General features: G+C 41.9%; 1 protein-coding gene across 6 annotated transcripts in view; it reads left to right on the top strand.

The window, feature by feature from the left end:
- TTC17 (tetratricopeptide repeat domain 17) overlaps positions 1 to 14,023 on the top strand; it is a 124,385-nt gene that overhangs the window by 78,611 nt on the left and 31,751 nt on the right. For 5 of the 6 annotated variants that reach the window (XM_068988337.1, XM_068988338.1, XM_068988340.1 and 2 more), the window contains 3 exons: positions 6,718 to 6,977; positions 7,501 to 7,654; positions 12,764 to 12,884. In XM_068988337.1, the coding sequence (XP_068844438.1) occupies positions 6,718 to 6,977; positions 7,501 to 7,654; positions 12,764 to 12,884 (535 nt within the window). Of the gene's footprint in view, positions 1 to 6,717; positions 6,978 to 7,500; positions 7,655 to 10,820; positions 10,835 to 12,763; positions 12,885 to 14,023 lie in introns of those variants that run through there. The other variant, XM_068988342.1, reaches the window with a different exon arrangement.

The raw sequence follows: 14,023 nt of genomic DNA on the forward strand, positions 1-14,023 counted from the left end.
TTTTGATCCAAACTTTGAAGGAAGGACTTTGTCTTGCTGGTCATCTCTTTGAATATGTGATGTTTACCTCTGTTTATTGTCAATCTGTTCATTTTGCATTTGTCTTTTCAGTTTCTGCTCCCTAAAACTCTTCCTGGAACCTTTCTTCCAAGATTATTAACACTGCTTATCAAACACAGTCACCTTCTTTTAATCACCTTCTGATGGTCCTCTCCCTCTCGGTAGTGTTCCCGGCATTGTCTTGCTTCTGCTTCTGCTCCAGGCATGGGCAGCTTGGTCTCTCCCTGGGTAGCCCATTCCATTTCTGACCACTCATAATTCCTAATACAGAGCTAAAATACGGCTTCTCATCTCTAGCCCTGCCCTCTGAGGCTAACAGAGTCTGTCTCTCTCTAATGTGCTTCCTGAGATGTTTGAAGATGGTTATTGTTCTGTCTACCAGCCCCCACCCCACGTTTCTGCTCCCTTTAGCTAAATGTCCTCATTTCCTTCTAGCTTCTCTTTAATACAGTTTTAGTCCCTTCACTATCCTTGAAGTACTCGCTCTGGAATTTTTTTAAATCTTCATAGCAAAATATTTTCAAAGTCTGATCATGTGTGTATGCGGTATATCAGCTGCTCTTCCTGCCACAGGATCACCTTGATTTTTTCAGTCCTCCCCGGTTTAACATGGTTTTAAGGAGTTTCCCCAAGTCCCTTTTCTACGAATGTGCTCCACTTTGAAAGTCTCTTCCACCGTGGTGCCCAGACTGTGAATTTCCAGATTTCCAGTTGTGTCTACAATGTTGCCAAGTTATAGTGGGCTTTTTTTTTTTTTCCTTTTCTTATAATCAGAACTACATACCCTTCTCTCTCTTTCTCAACACTCCTCCTGTCCCTGTGATTCTGGCCCGATTACCTCACAGGGCTCAGACTCAGCTGTGAGTTTTCCCAGTACCCTGAGATATAATTCATCCAAGTGAGAAAAGCGTGAACTTTTCTGTGGGTGAGCCTCACTGTGGGTGCTCACAGTCTCTTCACTTCACAATATGTATTCTCCTTTTTCCAGTTTGAAAACGGTACATGTTGAAGGCAAAGAAAAAAACAAGGGTCTCCGTCTCTCTGTTTCCAGTTTACATCGCAGCATCTGGCCCACAAGCAGCAAGCCTAACAGTGACTTTAGTCTTCTGTTGTTCAGTCGCTAAATCGTGTCTGACTCCTTGTGACCCCATGGATTGCCGCACACCAGGCTTCCCTGTGCCTCACTGTCTCCCAGAGTTTGCTCAACCTGCTGAGACCCCTCTGTTGTCCAGACCTCTTTCTGCCTGAATTCTGTATTTGCAGCTGCTTATTGGACAGTGTCTGGAGACGTGTCCATACTTCTAGCCTAGACCATAGCTCCACTGGTTGTTATATTCTGAGCCCTCAGCACATTGTTAAGCACGTAACAACAAATGTTGAAACAAAGTAATAAATAAGCGCCTGAAATCCCAACACTGTCCTGTTGTGCTGTCCCTGTGCCATCGACTTTGCAAATAGCATCACAGTCACACGTTCGCAGATTCTAAAGCTTCACATAGTATAGTAAAATGCTCCCTGTTTCACATCAGGCTTTAAAATCTTGAAGTCATCTTTGGCTTTATTCTGTTTCCCATTATATCCACATAATTACCAAATTCTGTTCATTTTTCTTCACTGAAATTTCCCCATACCTCTTTCCCTTCCCTTTTAAATATTTCCCCTTTATCCCCAGCCTAAGTCAGTTTCTCTTTATGTGTATAGAGATAAGTGTATAGAGATTGTTGAAACACCTTTCTGCTTGTCTGCTGTCTCCCTTCTGCCCCCCACCCCTAGTTCCTAAGACATCAACTGATTTACTAATCTAACCTTTGGAACTGTGGTGGCTGCCACCTTGTTATTCTTTGCTTAACGAACTAGAGGCTCCCTTTACAATGAATCTTTGTCCAGACTCTCCCAGACACTCAGTGTCACCCACTCCCCTGAGTATCTTATTTGCTGATGTACTCTGTATAAATTTTTTGTTCTAGTTAATCTGAAAGCAGTAGTGCCTTCACATACACCTTCCTTACACCTGTTTCTGTGTGTGTGTGAATGGGTGTTTAGTGTCATCGCTCTGGGGAGTGCCCTCCCTGGACCTCTTCTGTCTAAATCCTGCCTCAGGTAGTCTACCTTCCTGTAAAAAAGCATTTCGTGACTACGTTCAATTATGTGTTTCCTTTAGAAAAAAATATTTAAATGTAATTGTTCTCTCATTGTTTAATGTGTAGTTTCACGTCTCCAAATTGATTATATTTAATTCCTTAGGATCAGATTCTTTTTGCTCCCAAATGTATAGCACAGAGACAGGCATGTAGTAGGGCCTAAATAGATAAAGGTTGGTCTGTTTTTTCTAAGGCATAGCACCTTTATGATCTCCCCATTTCTCACCTTTATTCAGTGTTGTTTAGGAACTGCTGTCACCCCAACCCCAGCAGCTTTGAAAAGGCCGAATGGCTGCCAGCAGCAGAAGCCTGCAACTAGTTTTTAGTTGAATACTGATGTCCACCAGCGAAAGGCCTTTTCCCTAGGAACTTTTTAATGATATATATTACCATATGTTAAGGGCATAGGAGAAAAGGAAAGATATAAGCATCTGAATGCAGAGTTCCAAAGAATAGCAGGAAGAGATAAGAAAGCCTTCTTCAGCAATCAATGCAAAGAAATAGGGGAAAACAACAGAATGGGAAAGACTAGAGATCTCTTCAAGAAAATTAGAGATACCAAGGGAACATTTCATGCAAAGATGGGCTCAATAAAGGACAGAAATGGTATGGACCTAACAGAAGCAGAAGATGTTAAGAAGAGATGGCAAGAATACACAGAAGACCTGTACAAAAAGGATCTTCACAACCCAGATAATCACAATGGTGTGATCACTCATCTAGAGCCAGACATCTTGGAATGTGAAGTCAAGGGGCCCTTGGAAAGCATCACTACGAACAAAGCTAGTGGAGGTGATGGAATTCCAGTAGAGCTATCTCAATTCCTGAAAGATGATGCTGTGAAAGTGCTGCAGTCAATATGCCAGCAAATTTGGAAGACTCAGCAGTGGCCACAGGACTGGAAAAGGTCAGTTTTCATTCCAGTCCCAAAGAAAGGCAATGACAAAGAATGCTCTAACTACCACACAATTGCACTCATCTCACATGCTAGTAAAGTAATGCTCAAAATTCTCCAAGCCAGGCTTCACCAATACGTGAACCGTGAACTTCCTGATGTTCAAGCTGGTTTTAGAAAAGGCAGAGGAACCAGAGATCAAATTGCCAACATCCGCTGGATCATGGAAAAAGCAAGAGAGTTCCAGAAAAACATCTGTTTCTGCTTTATTGACTATGCCAAAGCCTTTGACTGTGTGGATCACAATAAACTGTGGAAAATTCTGAAAGAGATGGGAATACCAGACCACCTGACCTGCCTCTTGAGAAATCTGTATGCAGGCCAGGAGGCAACAGTTGGAACTGGACATGAAACAACAGACTGGTTTCAAATAGGAAAAGGAGTACGTCAAGGCTGTATATTGTCACCCTGCTTATTTAACTTCTATGCAGGGTACATCATGAGAAACGCTGGACTGGAAGAAACACAAGCTGGAATCAAGATTGCCACGAGAAATATCAATAACCTCAGATATGCAGATGACACCACCCTTATGGCAGAAAGTGAAGAGGAACTAAAAAGCCTCTTGATGAAAGTGAAAGAGGAGAGTGAAAATGTTGGCTTAAAGCTCAACATTCAGAAAACGAAGATCATGGCATCCGGTCCCATCACTCCATGGGAAATAGATGAAGAAACAGTGGAAACAGTGTCAGACTTTATTTTTTTGGGCTCCCAAATCACTGCAGATGGTGACTGCAGCCATGAAATTAAAAGACGCTTATTCCTTGGAAGAAAAGTTATGACCAACCTAGATAGCATATTCAAAAGCAGAGACATTACTTTGCCGACTAAGGTCCGTCTAGTCAAGGCTATTGTTTTCCCAGTAGTCATGTATGGATGTGAGAGTTGGACTGTGAAGAAGGCTGAGCGCTGAAGAATTGGTGCTTTTGAACTGTGGTGTTGGAGAAGACTCTTGAGAGTCCCTTGGACTGCAAGGAGATCAACCCTGGGATTTCTTTGGAAGGATGCTAAAGCTGAAGCTCCAGCACTTTGGCCACCTCATGTGAAGAGTTAACTCATTGGAAAAGACTGATGCTGGGAGAGATTGGGGGCAGGAGGAGAAGGGGACGACCGAGGATGAGATAGCTGGATGGCATCACAGACTCAATAGACGTGAGTCTGAGTGAACTCTGGGAGTTGGTGATGGACAGGGAGGCCTGGCGTGCTGTGATTCATGGGGTCGCAAAGAGTCGGACATGACTGAGTGACTGAACTGAACTGAACTGAAGGGCATTGGAAGTATTAATCTTTGGGACCTGGGCTTGCAGAAGTTTTTTTAACTAAACAGCATGAATACTTTCTAAATAGTAGTAGTTTTTGAGTGGAAATAAGGCTTCCATCCATTTGCAGCTCTAACTATGCACTGGGGAATTACTTATGTGCTGTCTTCCTTTGACCAAAAGCCACTTTTCTTTACTCCTGTATTCTTGGTCATGGCCAAATCTATCAAAAGTTCTTTTCTGTCCCAGAACCGGGTGCAGGGTATCCCATGGTAGCCAGAGAAGGAAGGAGAGGAAGCTAAAATAACATGAGGAAGACTTGGAGACAACGCTGTTGCTACAAGTCAGCTGCCGGGCAATTCTAATGAAGTTCCTGTTGGAATCCCTATAGCAGTCCTTTTCTGCTGCTTTCCTGGCTTAGGTACTGAGACGTTTGTGAATTATATGGCGTATCAGACACTATGCTAAACACATGATGCCTGCCTTTCCATTGCTTGCCTATCATCTAGGTGGGCAGTACTTGAACACATGACAGATTTCCAGCAGGACAAGGCAAAAGCAGGAACAGCAGATCCTCAAGGAACCCACAAAACAAATTTTTCCTGAGTTCCCATTAATTGTTTCTGTAGCTGTTCGCGCCTGCTCTGTGCCAGGAGCAATTGTGGACGTTTGGAATACAGGAGCAAACAAGGTAGAAACTAAAACTTAGAACTCTTTGTCAGCCCCACATTTATACTACTGACTGCATAATTTTGGCAAGCAACCATTCTTATCTAAATATCCTAAAGGAAAAGACTTTGCCAACCCCTGTTTGACTTTATACTTGTTTCAGAACATTAATGATAATATTAAGCAACAGAAACTATCATATTGGTTCAGAAAACAAAGTTACTTGAAAGGATAGCAATAGATTTTGTAGTCACTTGTTAACAAATGGAAGAGCCGTATAGCTTTTCAGAGAAAAATGACAGAGATTTCTAGTGGTACTCCTCAGCTTGGCAACAGCCCTGCCCGCCTTCCCACTTTCTATTCTGGAAAGTGGAATGGGAGACAGGGATGCCACTGGAGAGCTGAGTGATGCTGCAGACCTTCTGTGAGAAGGGCTCAAAGCTTTAAGTTGTTTTTAGTAATGGGAATCAGCCTGCTTTCTCAGACTTCTCAGAGACTGAAACTGCATTTCTGAGACGGGTTACTCACTGTGGTTATAGGTCTATTGATACCGTTATGAGATTCCTAGCCTTGGCCTTATGAATACCATGTTCTAAATTACTGAAAAGCCAGATTACCAGTTGAAGATTATTGGGGTACTGGCATAACATAGACTATCAATTTGTGAGCCATCAACCCCAAGCTCTCAGGTTGTCCACTGGGCACGTATCATAGAAGGAAGCATTCTGTTTTATTTGTTTATGTACTCTGTATACTTCTTAGAAGGAGTAGAAAGAACTGTCACAGAACACAGTGTAAGATTCAGCCATTTATTCAAAACAGCAGAAGTTAAGTAGTAAAGAATTTTTTTTTTTAAAGGAAAACATTCTGTTAAGAAACTCAGACTAATTTTGCCCTAAGCTTTCTTTCTAGTTAGGCATAGAGGGGAGCTTGTAAGGTTGTGTAACCTACAGTGTATAATAATGGAAACATACTGACTGCTCAGGAGAGAGAATTTTTACTAGGCCATTGCACTGAGAAACATCCATGGGAGTCTTTACATAAGAAACATTAGCAATATAATAAATATCTTGATAACCATTTTAGGGAAAAATTACGCTAGCAAATTGTTATATCTTATATTAGCCATTAGTGAAAATGAAAGCCTTCATGTGGAATTAGGATAATTTTCCACTAAACAAATCATTGTTCAGTTAAGGTAATTAGGCTGTATGGTCTTAACAACTATATTTCATATGCCATTTGAATAAAGCTTGAAGAATCCTATATATTAAATAATATATCATAATAAACTTCATCTTTACCATCTATGTCTTATATCTAGAGCAAGTTGGCCTTTCCCCCCTCCCCCAAAATACACATAAAATAGCCATCTTCATGCTCACTAGTGACAATCTATGACTGCCTACCATCTAGCTTCTGCCATTGTTCTCAATCCAGTTTTTTATAAAAGCTGGATGACAAAAATGATAAATTATGAATTCTGAAGATGTTGAATGGTATTTTTATGAAGATGGACTACAGAAGTGCCTCTAAGCAGAGCCGAAACTTTTCTCAGAAAGCAAGGTTGGAGTCACTCAAGTACGTGAATGACTGCGTAACTTGTAATACCATGCTTGCACTTGAATTTCAGGTACAGTGGTTGAGGAAAGCAATGGTTCTGATGAGATGGAGAATTCAGATGAAACAAAAATGTCAGAAGAGATATTGGCCTTGGTGGATGAATTTCAACAGGCATGGCCCCTGGAAGGCTTTGGAGGAGCACTGGAGATGAAGGGACGGCGTCTGGACTTGCAGGGCATACGAGTACTGAAGAAAGGCCCCCAGGATGGAGTAGCCAGAAGTTCTTGCTATGGAGACTGCAGAAGTGAAGATGATGAAGCGACAGAATGGGTAAGAGTTTGCCAACTCAGTCCTTACCAATTTGTAGCCCAGGTCCTTGAGAGTGGGTAATGGGCAGTGCTCCTAATTTGCCAAGTGTAATCTGTTGGGTGTGTGCCACTCGACTCCGTGCCCTAGTCAGCCTTCACATGAGAATTGTACTGCTGGAAGCATTTCATGTGCCTTGGGTAGGGTTGGCTTTTAGAGGAAATGGGTGTGAAGCCACGCTCAAAGCCTGCAGGCTTCGAACAGCCCGGTTCAAACATCTGAAGTTTTAGTTTCCTCTGTATCCTTTAAGGCTAGGTTATTTTGTTTATTTCACTAAACATTTTTCATCTAGACCTTTAAGAATTAAACTGAAGGAAAGAACTTAACTCTTGCACAGTACTGGTTGTTATTTTTGTTTTTTAATTGGAGGATAATTGCTTTACAATATTGTGTTAGGACTGGTTATTCTTAAAGCCACCAATGCTCACAGCCACAGGCAGACGTGAAAATTGATCTCATTTGTCCCTAACATGTTTTCATTTCCCAGATCACATTCCAGGTCAAACGTGTAAAGAAACCCAAAGGAGATCATAAGAAAACTTCTGGGAAAAAGGTAGAATCAAGTCAGACAGAAAATGTGCATCGTAACCAAGGAAACCTGGAGATCACTGGCCCAAAGGTGGCATCTCCTGGGCCACAAGGTAGATTGGAATGTTCAATATGCCAGTTTCTTCTTTCAGATTTCACTGTTTCAGTTCTCACAAAGGGTGTGTTCATGACTGCAGACGTAGATCACATGAAAAGGTAATTGAGCCAAGTGAACAGGAAGCCAGTCATTGGTATAAAAAGTTTGTTTTAAACATTTATTTGGCTTATGTTCTTACCATCTTGAACTTAAATACTCTGTTACTTCTTACCTTGACAGCTTAGTTTAATATATTAAAAAAACTGTGGGTTCAAGACAGACTCCTTGGGTTCAGACACCAGTTCTGCCATTTAGTTCCTTTGTCTCATTTTTCTTATCTATAAAATGGGGATAATTGCATCTATCTTATAGAGTGGTTGTGTGTATTCTATAAGGTTATACATGTAAAGTGCTTTAAATGAACTGAACACAAAGGGCTCGATAATTACTATCTAGTAATTTTTTATATGTTAGATAGGTCTTTAAGTATTAGATAATGCTTTGGAACTACTCCCCAGGGGAAAAAAAAATACATTTACATCAAAATGTGGCATGTACTTTCAGGGTTCATAGTTATGCCAAAGGCTGTCTTTGGACTCCAGGTTCAGGGCCACTGCCATGAGTACAGTTGACTTTCTTTTCCAGCAGTGAAATGGTGGTGATAGAATTTCTTTAAAAAAAAAAAAAGAAAGAAAATTCTCCTCTTTAACTTTTTTTCTCCTTTTTTAAAAGGATATTTTCACTGTGTTAGATTTAACAATTCAAGATAACTTCATGAAAATGTGTCTAATTTAAATTGTATTTGCCAAAGCTGCGGAGAAGGCAATGACAACCCACTCCAGTACTCTTGCCTGGAAAATCCCATGGATGGAGGAGCCTGGTAGGCTGCAGTCCATGGGGTCGCGAAGTTGGACACGACTGAGCGACTTCCCTTTCACTTTTCACTTTCATGCATTGGAGAAGGAAATGGCAACCCACTCCAGTGTTCTTGCCTGGAGAGCCCCAGGGACGGGGGAGCCTGGTGGGCTGCCGTCTGTGGGGTTGCACAGAGTCGGACACGAAAGAAGCGACTTAGCAGCAGCAGTGGCAGTAGCCAAAGCTGAAAGCAGAGAGCACATAATAAAATATAAGGGATGAGGTAATCTTAGCTAAATCTCAGAATGATCTGTGACTTGACAGAAATACTAAGGACACCAAAAAGGACATTTTGGCATGACTGGAGTTGAAATATAAAGTAGTTTTACTGTTTAAGGAAGATAGCATGTGTTAGCAGATTATGGGAAGAAAGTGGCACTTGCTCTAATAAGCCTATGTGCAGTAGCAAGGAAAAAGATACTCAAACTATAAAACATTAGTCATTATAGCAGTGAAACTTCCAATGGTTTAAATAGTAAATGTAATAATAATAAATACATTAAAGAGGAAAATTTAAATGGATAGTTACATACTTTTAAGGTGAAAAAGGACTTTCTAAAGCAGAGAAAAAGAAAAAAGTAATTCTGGCATCAGAAAACACTACAAAATAGACAAAGAATTGAAACAGTATTTTTTGCAGAATATTTATATATTTTTACAGAATACATGATAAACAAAGGATATCAGTGTCATTTAAAGAGCGCCTCCAAATCGATAGAAAAAAATACAGCATTTCAGTAAAATATGTGCACAGTACATAGGCAGTTCACCAAATATACATAACACACTCAGACACATACACACGCACGGCCGCTCCAGTGGTTTAAATGTTTAGCCTCTCGAGCAGTCAAGGAAATGCAGACGTAAAATGTAACATGCCATTTCTGCTTGTCAGATTGTCTTTGTATAATACACAGTGAGATTTAATAAAATGAATTTGGGGATAGTTTGACTAGATACATCAGAAAATTTTTAAATATACCAACAGTTCTACTTCTAGTGATTTACCCTAAATAATCTTCTAAGCATATTCAAAAGCAGAGACATTACTTTGCCGACTAAGGTCCGTCTAGTCAAGGCTATGGTTTTTCCAGTGGTCATGTATGGATGTGAGAGTTGGACTGTGAAGAAAGCTGAGCGCCGAAGAATTGATGCTTTTGAACTGTGGTGTTGGAGAAGACTCTTGAGAGTCCCCTGGACTGCAACCAGATCCAACCAGTCTATTCTAAAGGAGATCCTGGGTGTTCTTTGGAAGGAATGATGCTAAAGCTGAAACTCTAGTACTTTGGCCACCTCATGCAAAGAGCTGACTCATTGGAAAAGACTCTGATGCTGGGAGGGGTTGGGGCAGGAGGAGAAGGGGATGACAGAAGATGAGATGGCTGGGTGGCATCACCGACTCAATGGATGTGAGTTTGAGTGAACTCTAGGAGTTGGTGATGGACAGAGAGGCCTGGCATGCTGCGATTCATGGGGTCACAGAGAGTCATACATGACTGTGTGACTGAACTGAACTGAATCTTATAAGTGCAACAGATATACATATAAAGATACTGATCATCATGCTGCTTATCATAATAAAAATCTGAAAAATACCTAAAGGATGACAGTTGCCTAAACCACAGCATGTTCCTGCCCTGTACTGTGCAACCAAGATGTCTGTAATTTAGCAAGTGAACAAAAGCACTTTATAAAGTAGCATATATTGAAGATAGCTCAATTTTACACTGAAACGTCATAAATGGTCATCTCTGGGTGCCAATAGGGCTACAGGTGATTTTCATTTTCTATGTTTTTTTTCCATTTTTAAATTTTCTTAAAATAAGCCTATATTACTTTTACAAACAAAAACTAAAAATTTCTTGTAAAAGTGAAAATTAAAGCTCAGTATGGTTGAGAGGATAGAAGAGCACTTAGGCAGTTTTAAGTGGATTCAAATAGGTGGGGTTGGGTAGGGCACTGGATGTACTTGCAAATAAGATCATAAAACTATTTACTTTCACTCATGTCCAAAGTTCTATAGCGTGGAAGAGGTAAGAGAAGACTGCAGAGGTTCAGTATCCCAGTTTTCAACCAACTATAGATTCTGTCCACTGCCAAGTGATAAGATTTGTTATAAATCCTGATATGGTGGTAAAGCAAATTATTAAACTAGTCCTTTGTGAGCCCGTGGGGGAAGAGTCTCAGAGATGAAGGGTCATTGTTGATTTTCTAAGAATTAATAAAACTGATAATGCATAATTGACTTCATTTCCCACTTTGGTGAGGTCCACTAGACTAGAAGACCAGGGAAGTGCCATATACATAATGTAACTGGATTTAAGCAAAGCACTTAGCAGAGTGTCTTATGACATCCTTGTGAACGGTGTGGTGAGAGATGGGCTTAAAGGCTCCCCAGTGCCTGCAGCATAAAGACCACGCTTTCTAGGGTGGCGCACAAGACCATTTACAACCGAGCCTCTGTCTCCCCTTCAGCACCGTTCCCTGAACCAATCATGCTCGTGTTTCACCTCCTTGTCTTTGCACATGCCCTTCCCTCCACCTAGGATGCACTTCTGCCACCTCCGCGATGCTAAGATGTCACTCATCCGTAAACTTCAAACTCCAGTGCCATCTCTTCGTTGCCCCTTCAGGCAGCATCAGTCTCTTTCTCCTCTGCACAGCTGCTCTCTGCCTTCACTGTGGCACTTACCCTGTTGTGCTCTAAGAATTTATGTTTGCCTTCCTCACTAAACTGTGCACTCAAGGGCGGGCCCTTTTATTGTTCCCCTCTGTATCCCTAGTGTTTTAATACAGTTCCCAGCCCCATATAATAGCTGCTCAATAAATATGGCATCACTGACTCAATGGACATGAGTTTGAGCAAGCTCCGGGAGATGGTGAAGGACCGGGAAACCTGGCGTGCTGCAGTCCATGGGGCTGCAGAGAGTCGAACATGACTGAGCAACTGAACAACAACAAAATATTTTCCAAGCAAATTTCTTAAACAGAAAGGAAAAATAAGTTGTATTGTGAAAGTTATGGTTTAATTCTCTTGTTATTTATTTAAACAGGGTTCATTTGAAACTCTTCCTAACTTTTTTTTTCTCTTTTATTAAAATCTAAATCTAAAGCCCTGCCTCTATCTTAAATGTTTTCTATTGTTGGTAAATTCCTACAGTATAGAAAGAGCTATACATTACCAAAGTTCTCCTTGCTATCCATTCCATTGGAATTTCTTCAGAAGAATCCTTCCCAGATAAGACTTAGATCTGCTCTTTTCTTGGGGGTTTATCTAAGTAAAGAGCCTACACCCAAAAGGTGGTACCTTTGAAGGGTATCAGGAAACAGAGCCTTAAAGGCCCAAGAAAGCTTTAAATAGCATGACTGGTAGCGCGCATGTTATAGTCAAAGAGACCTGGATCTGAATCGCGGTGCTGCCCTCTCGTAGCTGGGTTACCCTGGGCAGGTCACTTGATTTCCCTTGAGCCTCCATTTTCTCATTCGAGAAACAAGGATTAAAACCTGCCTCCTGAGGTTACAGATGAAAAGCATTTAGCACAGGACCTGAACACGCAACACAGTGAGTGCACTGGAAATAAGCGATCACCTTTCGCTGTCATCATTATTCTGCATCGCACTGCCCTTCTTCACAACAGGTTCTCTGCCAGGAGTGGCTTTGCCCTCCCAGGGAACACTTGAGGGTCTCTGGAGACACTTTTGGTTGTCACACCTCAGGAAAGGTCCTGCTGACGTCTGTTTTGGAGAGGCTGGGGACGCTGTGAGACGTCCTCCAGAGCCCGGGACAACGCTCACAGTGTCAGTAGTGCCAGGTTAAGAAGCCTGCGTTAGATGCGTCGGCTTCTCCTGACCTAGAGCTGTCTTTATAGAATCAAAATGTAGAAAGGTGAAAATTAAGTTTGGTAAAATGTTAACACTGAGGAGTATTTTAACCCTCATCTCAGTCTTAAATCCAGTGAAGGACTCATTCACTTTTACTTCATCATCTTATCTTTGAAAACAAGACTTTCCTCAATGACGACAGTTACTCCCATCGCTGTGAATGACAAAGACTTTTGTCAGTTCTGTAAGTGGTAGAAATTCTAGACTGGAAGGATGACTGGCACCTCCGATACACCAGTCTGAGTGAAGTAACCACCAGGGCATAAGACACTATATGTGTCTTTGGGTCTTTGCCATTGTGTTGACAGATGATGTACTTTCCTTCTAGGAAAAAAGCGTGACTACCAGAGTCTGGGGTGGCCCAGCCCGGACGAGTGCCTCAAGCTCCGCTGGGTAGAGCTGACAGCCATCGTGAGTACCTGGCTTGCAGTTTCTTCAAAAAACATTGAGTGAGTATCTTAAAGCTCTCCCTCTTTCATGGCATCTGTGTACCAGTGATCCCACTGGGCCCTGGCTGACTTTAGGGATGCCCTTCTTTGTCAGCAGCTGCCATAGAGTCATCCTTCCTGGGGTTGGTGGTTCAGAGGATGCCTGGGATGGACTCAGCTCGTGGTCCCGACATGGTCTGGGTGCCCTCCTCTCTGTGCCTGCTCCCCTGCCTTCTATCGATCCAGTCACAGAGGACTTAGTTTAAATTAAAGACTGGCACTCTCCATTAAAGCACAAAACCTCACTGGCATCATGTGCTTGAAAAGGGAGTCAGAGCAAATCCACATCTGTGAGCACCTCCCAGGACACAAGCCAGCCGGGTGCCTCTCCGATAACTGCTTTTTCCCCCTGGATGCTCATTCTCTTTCGTTGGCCCCCCACTTTTTTTTTTTTAAGCATTGCAGTTCCCTAAGATTTACCACTAAACCTTATTTTAAAATCACTGCTAGTCAGAGTCCAAAACTTCTGTCACTGATATGTTGACAACTCTCAAATCTGAATCTCCAGACTAGACCTTTCTTCAAATCCCTCAAGTCATCTCTCCAGTTGGCCTCCCTGCCTAGATCTCTCTCCAGCACTTAAAGCTCTGGAAGACTAAACTCACCCTTTTCTTGTCCGTTCTCCTTTCCCCAAAAAATCTTTGTTCTGTTTGTTTTCTGTCTCTTGCTCTTAGTAAATAGCTCCCAGAAGTGCTTAGGCCAGAAACCCAGGAGTTACCCTTACCCCTCCAATCCAGTCTGTTACCAGTTCTGGTCACTTTTACCCTTTGAGTATTTTTCAAAACTACTTGCTTTTCTTCATCCCTGTTGCTGCTTTATTCATTCTTGCATCTCCTCAGTCCATTCTCTCCATAGTACTCAGAATTGTTCCTCAGATAGAAGTCAAATAATTCTTAAACTGCTCTAACAACTTGTAAATACTGCTGTTTACAGTGGCCCACAGAGCCCTTCATGATTGCTCCCCACGTGTCTTTCCATCTTCAGCTCTGCTCTCCCTCCTGCCAGGCCTTCACACGTGTGCTGCCTTTGCCCGTGGTGGTGTTCTCAGCATCTTCTCCCTACCTGCTCAATTCATTTTCCTCCTTCTGGTCTTAACATCT

This window comes from Capricornis sumatraensis, chromosome 16 (genome assembly GCF_032405125.1).
Source record: "Capricornis sumatraensis isolate serow.1 chromosome 16, serow.2, whole genome shotgun sequence".
In the NCBI taxonomy this organism is placed as follows: Eukaryota; Metazoa; Chordata; class Mammalia; order Artiodactyla; family Bovidae; genus Capricornis; species Capricornis sumatraensis.